The sequence below is a fragment of the Oxyura jamaicensis genome, chromosome 14 (genome assembly GCF_011077185.1).
Source record: "Oxyura jamaicensis isolate SHBP4307 breed ruddy duck chromosome 14, BPBGC_Ojam_1.0, whole genome shotgun sequence".
NCBI lineage: Eukaryota > Metazoa > Chordata > Aves > Anseriformes > Anatidae > Oxyura > Oxyura jamaicensis.
The window spans coordinates 15,583,254-15,604,158 of NC_048906.1; the positions used below are offsets into that span (position 1 = coordinate 15,583,254).

The window sequence follows — 20,905 nt, forward strand, 5'->3', positions numbered from 1 at the left end:
GGGCCGCGGCGGCGGTGATTGGGCGGCCGCTGTCACGGGGCCGGGCCGCGGGGGGAGGGGCCGGGCCGCTCCTCCGAGGCGGGGCTGGGGCTACGGCGCCGACTGGGCGCGGGGCGGGGCGGGGCGGGGCGGGGACCGCGGGCGCCCCCCGAGCACCCCCGCAGCGGCCCCCCGGCGGCGGGTGGTTCCGCCGGCCTCGGGGTGCGCCGTGCCAACCGGGCTGAGCCCGGGCCTGAGCCCCTGCTGGTGCCCCCGCGGGAGAAAAGGGAGGTCTCCGTGCCCCGGAGGCCTCGCACAGGTTCGCCCTGCCTGCCGGTGGCGCGGAAGGTGCGGCCAAGCAGGAAAGCTTCGTGCTGAGCACGGCGGGGTAAGTGGCTGTCGCTGCCGGGTCACAGCTGTTCTGCCGGGCCGCCGGGTGTGGGCACCGCGAGCCTTGTCTGCGCCGTGCCAGCGCCCGTCCCGGAACTCCCCGTTGCTGGTGAGGGATGCTGCTACCTGAGCGTCGTCAGTAAAGGTCCCCGTGGTGCTGCCAGCGCGAAGGGGCTTCCTTCAGCGTGAGAGCTCGCCTCAAGAGAGAACAAAGCGTGTCACCGCTACCCGAGAGAACTCGCTGTCAGGATGTCCAGACCGAAGTGTGCCAGAAGATACCTGTGCGCTGCACTTGTATCCCCGGTGCCCTGCGTGGCCGACTGGCCTGTGCGTATTTTAAGGACGTTAACATCATTTGAAATGGAGTTCTATTTTGTAACCTCCACACACGTCTCTTTCCTGTGCACATCTCTTGTCTGCTTGCTGACAAAAACTGGTGTCTGTATGTCTGAACGCCTTCATTAAAGGACTCTACAGAATTACCAGCATGGATGCATTTCCTTCAATGTAAGACATGGTTTTTTTTAAAAAAGAAAACAAAACCAAAAGGACACACCTCTGTCAGGTTTAATTTGCCAGTCCATAGCCACAGTCCACGGGCTAATGTGGCCGGACCTAGGCACTGTTCTGCCTCCCCTGATGCTGGCGGTGGTTCCTGGCCCTGTTACAGTCGCTGCTGTCGGAGCAGTTGCTGTGGGGGACTTGGTCTGGTCTCAGGGTTACAACTTGGCTTCATCTTGCTAAAACCTAATTAAGTGATTACCCAAACCCATTCTGACAAACATGACGTGCTGATTGAAAGGGACTCTGGTACATTGAAATGTACGGGCACTGCCAGGCTTTGAAAGCTCGGGTTTCAGCCCTGACTACTGCCCACGACGAACAGCGAGCGAGAACTTGCAGGGCCCTTGGGCGGGTGTGACTTTCCCGTTCCCGTGTGTGGCACCCAGCACTGCCGCGTCCGTGCCCCATCCCTGCCGGGGGCTTTGGCCGACAGGAACCGTGCTGGGCGCACGCAGCCTGCTGCCGGGACTCCCTAGGCCCGGACTCCCTCCGGGCAGGACGGCGGCCGGGAGGCCCGGGGCTCTGCGGAGAAGGCGAGCTCCGCGGGGGGGGGGAGGGTGTCGCCCGCCCTCACTGGGCCCTTCGCCTGCCGCACAGGCCCGGGGCGGCCGCTCGGCGGCGGCGGGGCCCAGGCGGGCGCCTCCCGGAGCTCCGCCCGCTGAGGGCGCGGCCCGAGCGTTCCGCCGCGGCGGCTTCCGGGCCGGCAGGAAGCGGCGGGCCGCGGCCGAGGGGGTTCGGCTCGGGGCGGGCGGCGCCATGGCCCGTAAGAAGCTGCACCGGCCCATCGCCGCCATGGCCAAGAAGATCCGCGAGTACCGGGCGCTGAAGGAGCGGCCGCGGGACTCGCAGCGCTTCGCCCTGGACTACGAGAGCGTGCGGCGGCCCCTGACGCAGAAGCGCCTGCCGGCGCTGGCCTGGCGGGACGCGCGCAGCGAGAGCCGCCTGTTGGCGCTGCTCTGCCGCCTGCCGCGCTTCGGCGTGGGCCGCACGGTCACCCGCAAGTCCTGGCTCTGGGCGCACGACGAGCCCTGCTACTGGGTCATCGCCAAGGTCCGGGCGGACTACACGGCCGAGGTAACGGCGCCGGCCCGGCTGCGGCCGCGGGGCTCCGAGCGGCAGCCGCCGGGCCCGGCCCGCCATCCGCTGCCGAGGCCTCTCTGAGCGCCTTCTCGCTTTCTTTGCAGAACATGGACCACGGCAAAGCCTGGGGATACCTGACCTTCAGAGGTAAGAGCGCCTCGTTTCCCTGCAGCGTTTGGGGAAAGCGTCCATAAGCAGCACCAGAGAACGAAGCGTGTGGGGGGGAGCTGCAGGAAAACCACAGTTTTTTTTTTTTGTTTTTTTTTTTTTTTTCCTCAAATTTATTAGCAAGAGAAAAGTTCACATTTTTTTAGTTTCAAATGTAGCCCTCACATTGCCATTCTAAGGAATATTATGGGAAAACCACTGCACCTTGGCCATGGGGAAAGACACTGCACTAGCAGAGTACTAGATGAGGTGCCAGACTGCTTTCAGACTTCAAAAGTGAGACACGGAATGAACACATGAGGACATTCCAGGTAAAATCATCAGTGAAACAGGAGTGTTGGCAAGTAAACTTACATTACCAGGATTTTAAAACAATACGTAGAGTTTTATGAGTGAATTTCCTTATTTTTAAAGCTGCTTTAGAAATGTAACTTACTGGAGTTTCTGAAATGCTTCTCATCAAGCTTCATTTAGGCTTTTAAAGTTGATAGTTATTTTTAATGTTAAACTTCCCAGGGAACCTTCATCAGTGGAGATAAATTGCTCTCATTCTTACCCATGGTAAATAGAACAGAGAGAGGCAAAGTGATTTTTATATTACAAGTCATGACTTCTGGTCAGCACAGAACAACTTGCCTGATACCCCTTCAGTCTGTTCCTGTTCTGATTTCCAAGGTCAGAAGTGGGATCCCATAGTATAGGCTGAACGTACTATGTGATCTTTCAAAAATTCCCTTTACTCTTCTTGCCTCTTGTAGCATCTGTGATACAGGAAAAGTTGACACTTGCTGTGTTTCCTGGAAGGAGTCTGTTGTTGAGAGCACTGACCACTGGTGTTTGTCATCTTTTCTCAGGCAAAACCGAAAAAGTAATGAAGGAGATCGATAAAGTCATGTACCATGACTGGCGTATGGTGCCCAAGCATGAGGAGGAGACCTTCAAGAAATGCACCCCAGTGCCAGAGGAGACCATTCGGTACCTTCCATACCCGCCTCTGCTCCGAGCCATGATCCTTGCTCAGTGGCAGAAAGAGGGAAGAGAAATCACAGAGGAGCCACTGATTGATCTGAAGGCCGTGGCCTCTCAACTTCAGGTAGCAAAGAAAAAATCTACAGGGACATCAGTGTAAAGTCTTGTTCTGTCACCTGAGTTTCCCCCATGCTTTTGCTGTGTGTGAACAGCACATCACCGTAACGGAGACCCACTTGCCCACTGTGGTATGGTGGATTCAGGTTTCCTATTTTTCTCCACAGGACTGTATGGTAACCTCATCTAAAAGGAAAGGTGCAGAAACAGATTTTTTTTCCATAACTTTGGTCTCAGTCAGCAGAGGAACCTTCTTGGTTCCCTGTATATTCTCTGAATATGTAGCTCCTGTCACCCAGCTACAATTCTTTGGAGTACAGTTTCCTTATAGCCTGAAAAAGGATTTTTTTTTTAAAGAACATTTTTCAGGTAGTTTAAGTACCTTTGTAAATCACAGAAAAATAACTAAAGTGTCACCTTGTTTCCCAGAGCTGTGTGTAAACGTATCTCTCAGATTAAATAAACAATTTCTTATTTCCACGGTACATTTCTTAGAAAACTTGATATTTTTTTTTCCAATGGCTGGAGGTCGTCATGAGTAGTTGAGGTGCAAATGCAGAACTTTAGTTTACCAAATACAGGCAGGGCATCAGACACCTTTTACCCAGTGCAGAGTATCTGAGTTGCTTAACTTGGATTGCAATGAACAAAATCGGAGAAACACAACTTGACTTTGGATACTGAGCTTTATTCCCAGAGATGACTGTCCTGAGATGGGAGAATCAGTTCTGGAGGTACAAGGTATCCAGGATTAGCTGTTACTAATTGAAGCCAATAACAAATTATCACGTATTCCAGTTGTGGTAAAAGTTGCAAAAATGCAACTCTTCAGTGCAGTGCTTAGAATTTCACTTTTTCTCACAGAGGTTGTGGCTTCTGCTGCAGTGTCAGGAGCTGTTAGGGTGCTGGGGAGTGTTCTGTTCTGGGTGTGGGGCAGGTATCACAGTTCAGGTTAGTAACCTAGCCTCCTGCACTAGTAGCTATTCGGAACTTTGCTGCAGTAAATACTTGAGAGTTGCTGTTCTATTTGCAGCAGCATACTAAAATCACCAAGGAATTTACTGAAAGCAAGTAAAAACTGGACTCTGTGCCCCTTCCAGTGCGTATGGAAGGCTGGGATGGCACAGAGTAATGTGTCCACAGCTGCCAGAAGGGGGATGTCAACAGCCAGGAGCAAATGGGTCAGCATCAGCCACCTGCACTTGTATGGGGTTCCTCTCCAAAGGCTCCTGAAAAGTTTAAGCTGCCATGGGAGGAGGGTTAAAAGCTGGTCCTATGGCAAGGCACAAAAGCTGGGAAGAACTGAGCTCTCATTCCTCTGCTGTGAAAGCCCATGGCAGGAGCTGTGAAGGGTACCCACTAATGCTGGTTCCCTGGCTTTAGAAGCAAGGGGAGCATCCAGTGGCAGAAAATCCAGTGTTGATAAATGCACAAATACTGTTACAGACTGTGAGACCTCCAGCTGCAGCTTGCTGTGGATGGAATAGAGGTTTTTTGTTTTGTTTTTCTGTAGCCTCCTTAACCATGAATGCATTTGGATACAGTGAATGCAGCACAGCTCACCTATGGAGGAGGCTCCCCTGGGCACTGTGCTCAAGGCAGAGCTGGCTCCTGAGGTTAAAGGCCTCCAGCATGACTCCTGCTGGGGCTGCTCTGCCTTTGGGAGGGCAGACCTTTCAGCTGGGATGGTTGCAGGGGGTCCTCAGGTTCTCTGGGATTAACAGGTGTCTTTGGTGCTTTTGCCCCGGGGTCCCTCTGCCTGCTGCCCCTGCAGCTTTTCCTGCCACTGACTGCTTCCAAAAGTTATGCTCAGCCTTGACAGTGCTCCAGGATGGGGACAACAGCATGGAGACATGTCATGGAGTAAAACCAAGGGAACAAGCTTATGCTTAAAAACAGGCCCTCCCTCTCTTGCTCTCTCTAGGGAACAGCTGCTACTCCATGGGGGAAGAAAGAATAAACTCAAACATCATTTCCAGCTGCAGGCTGGGCTGGAGCCACGGCAGGGCAGAGCAGGGAAATCCTGGGATGTGCAGTACAGGGGACAGAGGAGCTGCCTCACCTACCTGCTTAAAGCACGCAGCACCCTGACCGCCCGTCAGCCAGGGCTCCTGCCCTCAGGGCCTTTTCCAAGAGCTTGTTTACTGCTTCCAACACGCTACAGATACACTTGGGTCCTGTAAAGCTTGGGACTCTTCCACTGGTCTTCATAGGGATTGCAGGTTGGAGGCCTAAATAGGCCACCGTGGGCAGAGCAGTTAGTTACGCGACGAGTGACTCGTTACAAGGCAGAGCCAAATGCTCTGTTCTCAAGCTACTGCACCAAGCTATTTGTATGTCACTGATACTACAACGTACTACTGTTTACAATTTTACACGCATGCCCTAAGGGTGCACAGGCAGTTAATGAGGAATCAGACATAATTCAGCATCTAATTGTTTGGGAAGCCAGCAGCAAGGATCCTGCTTAATGCAGTTCACCCTACAGACTGCCAAGTGGTAATTGGCAGTATTCATAATCCTACTCACAATAATTTTCACTACTTTTCTGTCACTTCTTATCTATTACTGCTACGTATATCCTTTGAATGAATTCAACTCTAAAAAATAAATACAAACTTGTATAAATGCTGCTGGGACTAAGAGGAGCAGACAAGTGTGATAAACTTACTTTCTGAAGCGTTGAATGTCACCGATTCCTACTGCACTTGGTGAACTACCACCGTGTACTGAAAGCTGAGACTTGCCATGTTAACCCTAGTATCTCATCTGAAGGGGACTCCACATGGGCTGCTGTAGATAGCCAGCAGCTGAACAGTCCTTTTCTACCTTTTATTTCTGACACTGGGAGAAGCTACACATTGCACTTGCCTCAAGGGCGTGCGGCTTGCAGGATCAGCACCTCCTGGTCAAGTACAGTGAGTAATAAAGATCTCATTTCTTGCTAATAAATTGCTAGATGGGGGAGCACTGGAACTGCCATTCCCACCATTTAAATATCATGATGTTATTAAAAGGCTGAGTAGAAATCCCAGTGCCTTTACAGGAACAAGACATAGGGGCACTTGATGTTAACACATTTATTACATACAGAACAGATATGGTTTCTTGTTTGATAGCATAGGGGAAAAAGCATGGGAACGTATTCATACAGCGGTCTCTTTACAGAATGCCATCTTCTGACCAAACAGCGGAGTTTACAGGCCTTAAGACACTTCTTAAAATCCTTTTGTAACATACAAGATACTTTACATACATCACAGTGGAGATACGACAGGGAAGTGTGGTGAAGCCAGTCAGTTCTCACCTTGCTGCCCAGCAGCCACCAAATACTGACAGAAGCTGACAGCAGAAGACGGTTCTACTTAGCTGTAACTACCTCTTACACATGTGCTTCTCTTGGAGGAAGACATGCATCCAGCTGGAAAGGAACCTGTTGCTGGAGACTCAAGACCTGTTTCCTTATGTTGCCAGGGATCAGTGGGTGACAGAAGACCGAGTCACTTTTACTGCTAAAACCAAATACAGAACAAACAGTAAGAGGTAAGAACATTGCAATTCTCTATTTTCATGTTGGAGGTTCAACAGAGCTAACCAACTGGACTTACTATGCCTTGTTTTTACCTTAAATTAGGCCAAATTATGAAATTTTCTGGGCCCTAATTAACTGTTAGATGTCTGTGGAATCTGCTATCTAAACGTCTATCTTGTTAACTTTAATGCGTTCTGCGCTGTGACCCGAAGAACTTGTCCTGGCAGAAAACATTTGGGGAAAGTGAACAAGAAGTCTGGGACAGTCAGCAGTACCCCAGTGAGATGTTCCTGGTGAAACCTTCCCATTCTGATGCGGGTGGCTGTTCCAAGAATCCCTTAGCCAAAGGCAAGCTAGAGATTCCAGTGTGTTGCTGGCTGGAGGACATTGGCCAGCTGGTTTCCTACCTCTGTGAGGAGCGGTGCACGTCCATGCATCACCAGCAATGCTCACAGGCAGTGCAGGCACTGCGGCGGCCCTGTACTTCAGTAGCTGAGGTCTCTGTCCTCGGCATGTGTCCTCTTGGTTCCTTGCGGAGAGGTACTGTGTGCCCCTGCCTTTTCTGAACTATGGATTCAAAAAGCATTTCAGTGCTGCTGAATCAGGACAGACGTTTCATGTTAGAGCTTCCCCAGTGAATACTATGTCCCTGCAGCACACGTAGCTGTAGACCACAAGCCTTGGGAGCAGCCTGGGTCATGGCAACAAGCGCAGGACACAGTTGGGACACATTCTCCAGAGATGGAGGTGAACATCCCTGTGAGACCGAGAATGCTGCACAGCCCAGGAAAAACAAGATGACCACCAGGATCTTCTCAATTCATCACTAAAAACATGCCCTTGTGGAGACAGGTCAGTCTCCACCGTCAGAAAGGAAGGACAAACCATTGCCTCCACATCTGGAGCTGCCATGCTCTGAATACGAAGCTTCAAACTGCTCTCCCTGACCCTGATTTTTGCTGCTTCTCCGATAAGCAGGACACGCACTTAGAATCCCACAGCACAGCTTACACAAGGAGGGCAGTCAAAATTTCTCTCGGGGGTTGTCATTCTTTTAAGGAGTCAGAAATGTACAGCTTTTCAAGCTACTTAATAACAAAGTCAGTCAGCGCTTGTGATGTTAGATGCTGGGAGATCTGGCCTCAATTCCCTTTTCCATGTGACCTCAGGTGAGAGCCTGGACACCTTGACGGCATCTACACACTTCCCTAACCTGACAGCCACCGTGTGAAAACAGCCACCCCCTTCCAGCAGGATGCCAGCAGTTCCTAGGCTGGGACACATCCTTACGAGTCAAGGTAATCTCACCATGTTAACGCAGAATCCACAGTACACCAACATTATCTGCCCTCACCTGTAGTTTAAAAGCCAACAAATGCTATGTAGAGATAAATTTAACCCAAACCTTTCAGGCTCATAAAAAGAATGAGCTCAAGAGTTCTTTTTTTGCCTGGCATTTCCGGAAAAGGGAGTTAGAAGTATTGCTGCCTTTTCTGCTCTCAAATAACAAGGTTTCAGTACCTCTTTGTTACCATAGCTTCCAAAGGCCCCGTGGCCTCCACAATCAAACACCTGCCGCCCATCAGGGGCTACCACACAATTCTCTCTGGATACATACAGTCACCCAGCACAGTACTGCTAAGACAACAGCAGCAGAAGAGGAGGGAGACTTCCATCTGCTCGTATGGAGGATGTGTTCCCCACAGTAACAGCACTGCCACCTTCTCCAACCAACCAGCAGAAGTGCTCCTTTCTATTGAAGGCTCCTTGGGCCTGGCAGCTGTCAGTCTGGGGGATATTATTCTGTGCTTAAGTGTACTCTGTGCATAGTGGATAAGGTGAAAAGTCCACTGGTGAACTAGAAAGGATTTCTTCTAGTGTTGTAGGAGTTGTGATTTACCACCACTGCTTTGGCGGGGGACACCAGGGTGACATACTACTTCTCATGCAGGTGGGAGCAAGGCAACCTGCTGGACAACCACAGCCACCACCAATCCATCTCCCCAGCCCCAGGCAAAGTCTTTGCACAGCTCTGGCTCCAAGCTTCACTTTATCAATGTGCTGCCATTTCTCTCCTTGTAGACGCCAGCTCCGGAGCAGAACAATAACCCAACCACGCAGAAAGCGCACAGGCCCAAGATGAAAGCTGCAAGTTCAGAGGTTAGAAGGGGGTGACAGTCCGAGGCAGGAGCCGCTGCAGTTGTCTGGGGTCGGTTTCCAGCAGTAGGTATAATGCAGACGTTCTGTATGTACATCTTGGCATTCAGGTGGGAGGAGGGACACTTACGTTGGTAGGAAAGGAGAAATTCTCACTCAGGGATATATGATACCTGCCACACAATAATGTGGCTCCTTTCTGCCTTAGAAAGTACTGGTTTCACCTGGGTGGCATCTCCTGCATTCTCTTCTGTCTCATCATCTTCTCCATCCCCTGAAGAGAGAAAGCAGAGTAAGAAAGGGAGGACAGAAAATCCCAAGTTGTGCTGCCCTGGAATTCTTCAGAAGAGGTGAATATCCCTGCTACAGTCTCTGCAGTCTGATGACAGACAGCATGAGCACAGACCTTCCTGCATGCCTGCAGAACATTTATAACAACATGGTGTTTTTCTGAAGCAGGCCTATATGAATGGAACAAACTATCTCTAGCAGTAGGGTAAACTGCCCTTCTGTTTGGGGAAGCCAGAGTTTATGACAGCGCCCCAGACCAGCATAGGTGACCACAGTGAGGCAGCAATGTTTGGAGCCAGTGGCACAGATGGTTTTACTTTTTTCATTCATGCTGACTGCATGGCACTACTGGCTCAGGCAGGGGCAGGGTCTGGCAGCCTTGTGCTTACTATCTGCTCCCACAGCAGGAGGTAGGAGAAAAACAGCCTTGCTTTCCAGATGTCTCTCCCCACAGCAGTGATCTTTCTCTCTGTGATCGTAGCCCCGCACACCCCTTCCCATTCCAGATGCCTCCCACTGCAGGCACTCACCGATCCGGAAATCGATGTACCCTTCTCCTCCACTCAGCACTAGGACGTTCTTCAGCTTCTGCCCCTCGGTCTCTGTGGCTGCTGTGCTGGGGTTCTCTGAAGGGCTGTCCAACACACTCCCATTCAAGGTTGCGAGGACATTGCCTGGGTCAGGACAGAGTGCCACATCAGTGCCTCTGCTCAACCCTCACATAATTAACACACACAAACACAACTGAACACAATTCCTTCTGCTGCTGAACTCTGGAAGACATTGCAGTTTAAACTACCAATGTCTGAGCCACAGTGACATCTGTGTGGCACTGTTTGTGCTAAGAAATGGCACAGATAAGCTTTTGCTGCAGATCAGCTCAAGCTCCTGCCACAGAATGGACAGCAGCACAAGGTCCCCATGAGGAAGGGCTGTGCTCATCCTTACCAGGCACAGAGACAAAAAACTTGACAGCATCACGGTGGCCGTGGAAGCAGAGTTGTGCCTGAGCCATGGAGCAGTAGGGAATAAAACTGCTGGCAGATTTGTCGCTGTTGTCATCGCCATACACGTGGATGACCCCACCAGAGCGGCTGCCCTCTCCAGAAGTGGGTGAGGTCTTGTTGGCTGGGGACAGGGAGAAGGAGCATTGTTAATGACAGTTTTGGTCCCATTTACAGAAGGGGTTCAATGAAAGAAAAAACTCATGAGCCATGAAGGAAAACCTTTAAAAGTTCAAGTCTCTTTAAAGCTCTTATAGAATAGAAGAGTTCAGGTGGAAGGGACTTTCAAAGATCATCAAGTCCAACTGCCTGACCACTTCAGGGCTAACCAAAAGTTAAACCATATTAATGAGGGCATTATCCCAATGCCTCTTGAGTACTGACAGCCATGGAACCTCACTTGGAAGCCTGTTCCAGTGTTTTACCACCCTTACAGTAAAGAAATTTTTCCTAATGTCCAATGTGAACCTCCCCTGGCACGGCTTTGCACCGTTCCTGCATGTTCTGTCCTCAGTTACAGGGAACAGAGACCAGCACCTCACTTTGCACTTCCCCTCCTCAGGAAGTTGCAGAGAGGAAGGATGTCACCTCCTGGCCTCCTTTTCTGCAGGCTAGACAACTCAGGTGTCCTCAGCCTCTCCTCATAGGGGAGGCAGGCCTTCCAGCCCTTTTACCAGCTTTGTTCTCCTCCTCTGGACACTCTCTAGGACCTTAACACCCTTTTTATATCATGGAGCCCACCCAGAACTGCACACAATACTCAAGGTGGGGTTACAACAACACTAAATGTATCATGAGAATCACCTTTTTTTGACCAGCTGGCTATGCTGTGTTTCATGCACAATGTGCTTTGCTCTCTTGGCTGCCAGGGCATGCTGCTGGCTCACGTGGAGCCTGCTGTCACCAGCACCCCCAGATCCCTTTCTGCTGGGCTGCTCTGCAACCCTTCGTCTCCCAGTCTGTTCCTGTGTCTGGCATTACTCTGTCCCAGCCACAGCACCCAGCATTTTCCTTTGTGAACTTCATGCTGTTGCTGAATGCCCAATATTCCTACCTGTCCAGATCGTTCTGCAAGGCCTCTCATCCCCCAGGGAGTCAACAGCACCTCCCAGTTTAGTATCCTCAGCAAACTTGCTGAGGAATCACTCCAGGCCTGCATCCAGATCATCGATAAACGTATTGCATAGAACTGGCCCTAGAACTACGAGAGGGCTGTGATGGAGAAGACCACACATGACTATACAGTCCCCCTCTGTTACGTTGGTAAATCCACTCATCATAACAAACTACATTTTTCTAGTATTTGGCTACTAATGAGGTACACACGCCTGGAGGCTGTGGACAAGAGCGACGGGGATGCTAAAGAAGGCCTCTGGGGTGTTCCAGTGAAGGAACTCTTCTCTTCTCTAGCAGCAATCCTGTCCAGCCTTCAGAAATCATTTCGTGTCCTAGGATCAGCCTTTGGCTTTGGTACTTGGCTGTGTATGTGAGGATTTCCACTGTAAACATGACACGTTAAGGCCTCTTAACGTACACCTGGAGAATTATTGCTATTCTGGGAATTGGTGAAGTTTTTGTTTATCATAAATTCACAGAATGGTTTAGGTTGGAAGGGACCGTAAAGATCATCTGGTTCCAACCCCTGTGCCATGGGCAGGGACACCTCCCACCAGACCTGGTTGCCCAAAGCCCCATCCAGCCTGGCCTTGCACAGGGATGGGGCATCCACAGCTTCTCTGGGAAACCTGTTCCAGTGCCTCACCACCCTATGAGTACAGAATTTCTTCCTTTTATCTGATCTAAACCTACCCTCTTTTAGTTTAAAGACATTACTCATTGTGCTATCATTACAATCCCTGACAGAGTCCCTCCCCAGCTTTCCTGTAGCCCGCTTTAGGCACTGGCAGGCCACTATAAGGTCTCCCTGAGGCCTTCTCTTCTGCAGGCTGAACAACCCTAACTCCCACAGCCTGTCTTCATAGGAGAGGTGCTCCAGCCCTCTGATCATCTTTGTGGCTCTCTGGACTCATTCTAATACTTTCATGATTTCCCAGTCAAGTCCTTTGCTCATGCCAAGCTCTGAGCACACAGGCTGCTGGAAGCAGCCTCGGTGCCTGGCTGAAGGCCTCTCAGCCCAGTGAACATCACAGCAGTACAGTATGAGCCTTCCTTAGTCCTTGAGTTTGCCTTGAAGCAGAAGATTAGCTCAAGCAATGAACATCATACAGATAGATGTTCACCACCCACAGCTTCCAAGGATTTCAAAGGCAGCTCAGAGGCCTGCATCTTCCAGGTCTGAGCTCTCAGCATGCGAACGTTTCCACTCACCAAGGAACAGAGAACAGTGCTCAGAGGTCAGGACAGGAGATGCTTTCCTTCTGCATGTACCCATAGTAGTAAACCACAAATAGTACTAAAATCATAAGGCTTTCACTTTCTCTCTATTTCCAGAGAGAACTGAATTGCTTAGTTAATTATCCGTAGTTCTCTATGTTGGCTTGGGCTGGATTTCAGCTGTGAAGTGGCTCAGGAACAAAGGAGGTTTTTATCTAGCAGGCTCATGATAGGATGCTGAGGTAAGTACAAATATTTGGACAGAAGAATGAGAATCAATGTGTGCAGGGACAAGAATACCCCTAAGATGAAAGCTCTCTGCACACCTCTGTGCTTTGGTTTACTCTAAGCATCTACAACTGGCTCAGCTCCGCAGACAGGGCCGGTACTGGCATTTCAGGCTTCAGGCTCATTATCTGGCTTCTCACAGTGACCAATACCAGATGTTTTAAAAGGAAGAGAGACATGCTGGTAATGTTTCTGGACAGCCACAGGAACATCCTACAATGGGAAAAAAACGTTTTTTCTGACTGTGGAAAAGCTGAAGTAAGTATAAATCCGAATGGTGAACTCAGACCCTGCCTTAACTGGCACAAAACCAAACAATCTTCAGTATTGATCCAAGTCTCTCTTGTTAAAAGTCTTGGTTGATTATCTGCAGCTGTCAGGTGCCACAGCACCTAGTACCACTGGCCTGGAAACTGACTGAGAGAAGCATGCTTGGAAAACAAAAGATGACCACAGAAGACCTTGGAAGAACATTCTACTCCTGCTTCTTGGAACTGACTGACTAAATCTTTACAATCTCCATCTCAGACCTGGCCTACCAGAACAAGAGAACTGATCCTGATGAAGAGTAAAGTACCTTTGACACACACAAAAAAGGAGGAACGGCTAATGAGATGGATAAAAACATTTTGGCTATGGGAAATGATGACATTTACATTACTGTCTCTGTTCACTTTTCTCAGATGACTAGCTTAAAATGAAAGAGTAATGAGGAAAAATGGGTGGAGAGAACTAAATGTCAAGATGGAAGGGTAGAAAAGTATGACTGCTAAGGTGAGCGGGTGCAAAAGGAGTGCAAGCTGAAGGAAGGAGGCAGTGGACTTACCCCGGAGCCCAAGAAGTTGGCCTCGGTGGAGGACTACAGCTAGGTACAGGGAGGGAGTGGGAACACACAGGGGCACAGGAAGAGATAGGTAGGATGGGAGAGAAGAAAAAGGTGGTTACTGGGAGAAAATTCAGGGAGCAACAGAAATGTATAAACTTGGAGAAACCACAACAAGAGCTACAGGTTTGATCAGCTTGTACCAACACTGTTCTTGCTCATTTTACTCTTATCTTACAAGGATAAATATAGTATCTGAGACAGAAGAGGGTCCATGGTCACAAAGATCCATTGCTAAAGTTCCTAGTGAAAGTTTACAGCTTACCACATTTTTACAGAAACACCAAAAGATAATTCAACTGGTTTACAGCAGTGAACAAGCTTAATTCAGAATTATGACAACAGCACCAAGAAAGAATGGGATCTAATATAGGGATTCAGAAGTGAGACAGAGTTTACAATGTACAGAGGACTCTGTCACTGGCTTCCTGGTGTCAGTCCCAGGGTCTTCAGCAGCCCTAGAGGAGACAACTTCATCTCTGACTTCCAGGAAAATTACAGCAGATTTGCCCCTCTTACACAAGAGCTATTTGCTTCTCAGCTTTCCTACAACCAGTGGTGAGAAAATGTACATTTCACTGCTGTCCGTTGAAAGCAACTGCAGTCAACCTCAACTCCTACTCCCCCATTATATTTTGGAACAAATGTTCCACCAAGGAAATTAGATGCTGACTGGGAGGTACAGACCAGAATTACTGAGAGCTTCAATTCAACTTCCAGCTCTAGATACGTGCCTGTTAACTACTACTGCTAGGTATCTTCACCAGGTTTAATTTGTGTTAGGATACTGATTTCTACTTGACTGATAAAAACTGAACCCTAATATGAGTAAACGAAGCTTTTGTAAGGTTAGCTTCTGAAAAATACTGTCATGGAGATACTTAGATGTCTAAAGCAAATAAAAATTTCCAGGGAGATCCTCCTGGTGACTCAAGAGCCTCTTTCTGGAGACTTGCTACAATTTCCAAGGCTTTGTTTCTCCTTTTTTCCAGTAGCTACAAAATCAGCTCGCATCAGTCTACTCTGTCAAAAGAGAAGACTGTAGAGATGGTAGAGACATCATTGGTGCCCCAAGAAAAACATAGCTTCAACTGAACTGAAAGGAAAAGTAACAGATCTCCATTTGGTTTTAAATAGGCTAAAAACATTTAACTGCACACTTAGTTCCATAATTAAGGAACAATTAAACCAAGGGCAAGGTAACTCGTACTCAGGGCTCTTCTCTCTGAACACAGCTATGATCAACGGTGTGTCAGGTTCAGAGAAAAACGACCAGAAAATATCAGCCTGCCAGGGCCATCTGCCATACTGCACAAATAACATGCACAAGCACTGTTCTTTTCAGGGCAACATGGAACAATCTCTGATGAAGATCACTTACTCTCAGTCAGTGGAATGGAGATGACAACACCATTCCCCGTCCCCACCCAGAGACGATTGCCAGCAATGAGCAGAGCTGTAATCCGTACAAAGGAGAAGCCCAGTTTTCCAGTACCTAGGTAAGTGTGCATAAGAATTGTAGAGTTAGTTAAGACTATAGGACTTTGGGCAAGGTCTTCTAATTAATTTTGTTTTCTCTCTGATCTCAGTGAGCAACAGACTATTTACTGACAGTCCCTACTGCCTCACCTAGCATCTTGCTGACATAAGGCTCGATGTCAACATCCTGCAGATGCTGATGGCTGTGAGCATGGTAAAGCCTCAGGGTGGAATCCAGGCGGATGGAAACCCATACTCCATCTCCAATCCATGCCAGCTGTCGCACCTGGCTCTCGCGCCGAGGGTGGGCATCAAAGGATTTCTGAAATGCAAAATAGGTGGACCAGAGTGAGTTCACAAAAGATCTGCAGTTATCTGCACATAAATTCTATTTTCCTCGACTGAGACTGCAGGTTTGGGTTTCAAAGGCCTTGGAAGAAAATGTATTAATTGCAGAAGTTAACTATAGTATACAGAAAATCCCTTGTTTGAAATGAGGAGTTGCATGGCACAGAGTTGCAGCTCCTCAGAGAATATGGTCTTTGCAGAGCACTTTGGGAGCAGGAACGTTTAGAAACCAACAGCTTTCAATGTGATTGGTAGAGAAGGTAAAGACACAGCTCAGTATGAATTCTGAAGATCAGCAAACTGCCCTGGCTCACTCATGTGAAATTCAGTTTCAGCACTTCTCTCTTTGAGCAGAATTATTCCAAGCACTGTTAAGCAGGTCTGTACTAACACCACTGTACTGAATAAATGTTTCTACCAAAATGCTGTAAAGCACAGACATACATTCGTACAGTACATGATCCCATAGCATTAGTGAAGACAAAGAAAGTCCAGTTCAGACTTACCTAAAGATTTAAGCTCTGCAAAGGGAGGAAGGAATAAATACCTCTCTGGCAGATTGCGTCATAAGATGACCCATTCTGACAGTTTGACAATTTTCATCCTACAGTCAGCCATGGACAACAAAAATGTTCTGCATTTCCACAACAGAATAGCTAGAAGAATAAATACAACACAAGTATGTGCATGCATACACATTTGCTCTCATACCTCAATCTGCATTGTTTTAGGTTGAATAACATGGATTTTATTCTTGTAGCCACACCAGACTCTGTCATACACAACAGCCATGCAGCGGATAGAATGGTGAGTATGACCAAGGTCCATGAGGTGGTAATTACTGAGATCCCACTGACCATCTAAGGTGAAAAAACAAACGTGAAAAACAATGCAGCTCCTTCACGACATGTCAATATTTAACAGAATCCTCTCGCCTTTCTATTTATATCTAGGTAAACAGGCCTAGCTGATACTGAAAAGCTGACCTTACTCATGTCTGTGATCTTCCCATCAACCCATAAAACCCCTTCAGGCACAGCCTTACAGTTACCAAGCACATGCCAATACCATAGTTTGGTAGGCTCTCCAACTCAGACTAATTTAAACATCCTTTGACTGTAATGAAGTAAACACCCTTCCATAACAAGTACAACAAAAACAGCAGGGGAAGAATAAAGACAAGTTAACAAGACTATGTGGAAACTTAAAAGGAAAAGAAGAATGCAGTCTTTATGGCGAGGCTCTCATAGCACAGACAGACATTATTATTCCACCGAAGTGTCAGATCCAGGCTGAGGAATCAGATCTTCCTTCTCTTGGTCTTATTTGCTACCTAATCAGGCTGAGACTTTGTCTTTTGCAGACAGATTGCCTCTAGGTGATGAAGCATTATCATATTCCTGATGGGAACATTCTGTATGTGCCAATGGTCAGGACTGAACTCAGGAGAAAGGCTGAATTGAAAATTAGATTGCACAAAACCAGAAAATCTCTGCATTTCACCCTGGTTGATAAACTGCTACTCAATGAACAACTGAGTAATAAATTCTTAATACACAAATATTATTCACAATTAGTAAATTCCCATGAGCCTCAGGGTATGAATACAGCTTAAGAACTGCTGAGGTTATAGGGAAAACAAAATCTCCAACAGTGAAAAGGACAAGAAATACATAAAACTTCAAAAAAGTATCTTGAAACGACATGATTAAGGCATGTTAGGTTACTCAGACATCTTTTTTTTTTTTTTCCCATGAGAAAAATGAAATGCCAAGTGCAATGTGAAGGCTCGATTTGTTTGGGATTTCCAGACTTCCAAAAAAATCCAGCTGCCTTCTGCATATGCAGAGACCAATTCCACTACTTATAGGGAGATGCATCTCACCTGGAAAGCGGCAGGCCTGTTTGTACTGCACAGGCAATCTGCTCAGAAACCACTCACGTGAGCTGTTTGGAGCTCCCTGTGTGTGCACTGTACAGTTGATTTGTGAATGCCCCGTAACACTGAGTATGGTCCAAATGCATTAATCTTATCAAACATGCCTCAAACAACCGTATGGCATATGCATTCTTAGACATGTTACATTCACTCCACATATCCTTACACAGCACATATACACACATTTTTTCCCCCCCCAGAAAACCTCAGGAAATTATGCTAAAGTATGCCTTGGATGTTTCAGGATAAGGGTTACATGCGTATAATAGCTATGCATTTCAACCACATGTTTGTACTCACGCAAGCCAGCACCTTTCCTTCTTGACTAAGTACAGCATTTAATTCATTGCTGCACTCTTGGCCAGCTTATTTTTTCTTTTATTATATTGATCTTTACCTTCTCCTCGGTGGAATATGGCTAGTGTTCCATCTGCCAGAGCAACAAGGACCCTTCCCTTCACATGCCTGAAATCACAGGAAAGTAAGTACTTTTACAAAGTCTGTGGAAGTAAAGACCTTAAATCCTTTCTAACTTCCACGCAACCCTTCTTTATATTCTTTCTACAACTCCCATTCAGTTTAGCACTTGCAGGAACATCCTGTAAAGGCAGAGGATCATTCTTACTTATGTGTAGTAGGATTATCCAGCGATTTCCTGTTTAGATTAACTTCTCTTTCACACTTCAGACTCCAACAGTTTCAACAAATTCCATCCAATTTACACCCTTTTGAAATTTTGCTTTTCTCTTTCCCACTTTTTCCTTCCAATACTGCACTTGTCCTGCAGCACCTCATTCATGGTATTGGGTCAGGTCTCCAATTGAATGGGATAGTGGATCAGTACAAGACTTTCTAATAACAAAATCCTCAGGAAACTTTCCTCACAAATCCATGCACTTAGAAGTGTAAGGAAAAAGATGACTGACAAAGAACTATCATCCCACCAAAGACATCCCTCAGTCACCAAACTTCCTCCTTCAGCATCCCCTGGAGTGCACACTTACACTAGACTCAGTACGGAGTCTTTCAGCTTTATTGAGTGCAGACACTTCTTCCAGTTAGACACCGCAGAGTGCACATACAGCCTGCAAGAAAGGACACATCAGTGAGGATTAGCAGCAAGGCCCCACATCTTCAGCCTGATAAAAGTAGGACACAAATGTGCAATGTGAAGTGAAATTAGTGTCCATGATGAGCTGAGGGCTCAGAACTGGTAATGAATCTCTACTGCAGAAATGAAAAGCAAACAAGACGTATGAGGATGAGTAGAGGCCAGAGGACAACTGAGGTGACAAGGGGAACCTACCAGCCATTCTGTGCTCCCAGCCACATGGTGGGGGCAGCACTGGTGCAAGTCCCAGCAGCATCCCCATTCGATTCCTGATCTGGCAGTACTGTGCTTGACTCTGTCTTCAGCTGACCATTCTCCCTTCAGAGACAGAAGAATATTATTAGAATTGTTTATGAACAGCAATGCACAGAATGCCCATCTGCACTCACAGGCTGGCACTGCACAGGCAGATAAGGGCATTTGTATATACACATCACATCCATCTCTTCAGTGTTTTTCAGTTGCTTGACTCCTGAACATGCAAAACTTTTTTCTCTCCCAAAGCAAATAGCCAGTGCCTTACAGCCATAGGAATTAACTTAGTGTTTAGCAGTATTTTTCTCTGTACAATGATTTCTCTGTTCATTTCCAGCTTCAACAAAAACAACTGAGAATGACTTTCAGGAACAACTGGAACAAGGGATGACTTAGGAACGACTTTCATCCCAGATTTCCACCTTTTCCTCAGCCCATCGTATCAGACACATTTATCTTAAGAATTTTTGGGCAATGACTTTCTTCATCATCTTTACAGCACGTAATTATTATTTACGCTTTCTTCATTATCTTTACAGCACATTATAGTTACTACTGGAATAAACACATCATCATTTTCACATGTGGATCAATAAGGTCTTTGGAAAGAATATTAAGTGCACATGTATTTTGGAAGATCTGTCTCAACAGCATTTCAAAATTCACAGAGATCACATATTTGCTCTTTAACAGCTGATACATAATCTGCTGCTGGCTAAACCATGTTTATTTTCATTTTGTTTCTTCCTCTCCTTATAATCTCGCCTGTAATACTATTTGGACACAAAACTAAAAAAAAGTTTGACACTTTATCAGAAGATCAGGCTCATTCTCATAAACAGCCTACAAAAACAGAGCTGGTAAAGAACTGTACTGACACATTGGCCCCAGACAGCCTACCCATTCTGCCTAAGAGGTGCCTGCACAGGGACTGGATCCGTAAACACGTGCTCTGTGAGGGGCCCAGGCCGGGCTTGAATAGGGTCTGCTTCATTTGTACCATTCTCTGGTACCTCTGTAGCTTCTGTTGCCTCCTCTGTGGACTGGGACTGGTTGATCTTCCCATTGCAGACAGCAGCCACTTCACCTAAGAGACAAAGAAGAGCGGGAGATGTACAAAGGGCTGAGGACTGAGCTGTAAGCTAGCTAAAATCAAGTGTTGTTTTTTTGTTTGTTTTTTAATTTATCCTTCCTTGTCAGATACAATCAACCCCCGAGCCTGCATCACAGATAGCAGTAGCAGTTTATCCAGAGTGTTTGCTGCTTTGATGGGGAAACAGAGGTAAGTTTTCAAGTAAAGCACCATCCATGACTAGCAAAACATCAGAAGTTCTCCAAGGCTACCACTGCAGTATGGAATCAGCAAGAGCATTATTATGTTTTCCATACAGGCTTAATTGACTTAACATGAAGCCATGGTTGCGAGGAGAAAGCCACAGCTGAGAGAAGAACAGAAATAAATTTAACAAGGCAAACATATAACCTGTCCAAAATACTCTGCTGTATTAGCCCCACAGCCAGGTTGCAGGATAGGGATCACTTGGAGAGAAAAGGTGGGCTCTAAAGATACCAAAGGGACTTTGGTCTTCATGTACTGCATTAAGAAACTTCTTGAGATCTCTGAAGTAGTTAAGTGAGGGACGAAAGCATGCAGCTGTAACACTAGTAAGTCACATGGAACTAGCTATAATTGAACTGCCATGAAGTTTTATATCCCAGAACTCACTCTGTCCCTTGTCCAGCACAGGTGTGTCACCACGCGAGGAACAGTTGCTTCGAGGCACATTGCAGCGGGTTGCACAGCCCACCAGAGTAATTCCTGCCAAGACACCATCTGTTCCAGATGACTCTTCAGGATTTACATCTCCCTCCAGAAAGATCTCGCCTGGAGGATAATCACTCTCACTGGCCGCTGAAGGGCAAAGAACAGATTCTCCCATGAATCCAGCAGCCACTGCTAATTTAAACATAGCAGTACTCCTGAGATCACCATGTGGAGGGAAGACACTGATCCTTG

General features: G+C 47.4%; 3 protein-coding genes across 3 annotated transcripts in view; 1 reads left to right on the forward strand and 2 right to left on the reverse strand.

Moving 5' to 3' along the window:
- GLYR1 (glyoxylate reductase 1 homolog) overlaps window positions 1–1,691 on the reverse strand; it is a 34,155-nt gene extending 32,464 nt beyond the window's left edge. Inside the window, exons 1-2 of the mRNA XM_035339824.1 lie at window positions 1,508–1,691; window positions 598–694 (exon numbers count right to left, since the gene is read on the reverse strand). Coding sequence (XP_035195715.1) covers window positions 598–694; window positions 1,508–1,691 — 281 coding nt within the window. The remainder of the gene's footprint in view (window positions 1–597; window positions 695–1,507) is intronic.
- On the forward strand, window positions 1,649–3,752 carry MRPS34 (mitochondrial ribosomal protein S34). The gene is made up of 3 exons (XM_035339889.1): window positions 1,649–2,007; window positions 2,118–2,160; window positions 3,036–3,752. Exons 1-3 carry the CDS (start codon window positions 1,690–1,692, stop codon window positions 3,308–3,310), a joined length of 636 nt encoding a protein of 211 aa, XP_035195780.1. The 5' UTR covers window positions 1,649–1,689; the 3' UTR covers window positions 3,311–3,752.
- Window positions 3,753–6,332: 2,580 nt separating this feature from the next.
- MAPK8IP3 (mitogen-activated protein kinase 8 interacting protein 3) overlaps window positions 6,333–20,905 on the reverse strand; it is a 58,668-nt gene continuing 44,095 nt past the window's right edge. The window contains exons 20-31 of the mRNA XM_035339825.1: window positions 20,615–20,800; window positions 19,789–19,975; window positions 18,829–18,951; window positions 18,527–18,607; window positions 17,920–17,987; window positions 16,295–16,443; window positions 15,386–15,557; window positions 15,138–15,251; window positions 13,700–13,738; window positions 10,196–10,375; window positions 9,778–9,921; window positions 6,333–9,230 (exon numbers count right to left, since the gene is read on the reverse strand). Coding sequence (XP_035195716.1) covers window positions 9,109–9,230; window positions 9,778–9,921; window positions 10,196–10,375; window positions 13,700–13,738; window positions 15,138–15,251; window positions 15,386–15,557; window positions 16,295–16,443; window positions 17,920–17,987; window positions 18,527–18,607; window positions 18,829–18,951; window positions 19,789–19,975; window positions 20,615–20,800 — 1,565 coding nt within the window. The 3' untranslated portion in view covers window positions 6,333–9,108. The remainder of the gene's footprint in view (window positions 9,231–9,777; window positions 9,922–10,195; window positions 10,376–13,699; window positions 13,739–15,137; window positions 15,252–15,385; window positions 15,558–16,294; window positions 16,444–17,919; window positions 17,988–18,526; window positions 18,608–18,828; window positions 18,952–19,788; window positions 19,976–20,614; window positions 20,801–20,905) is intronic.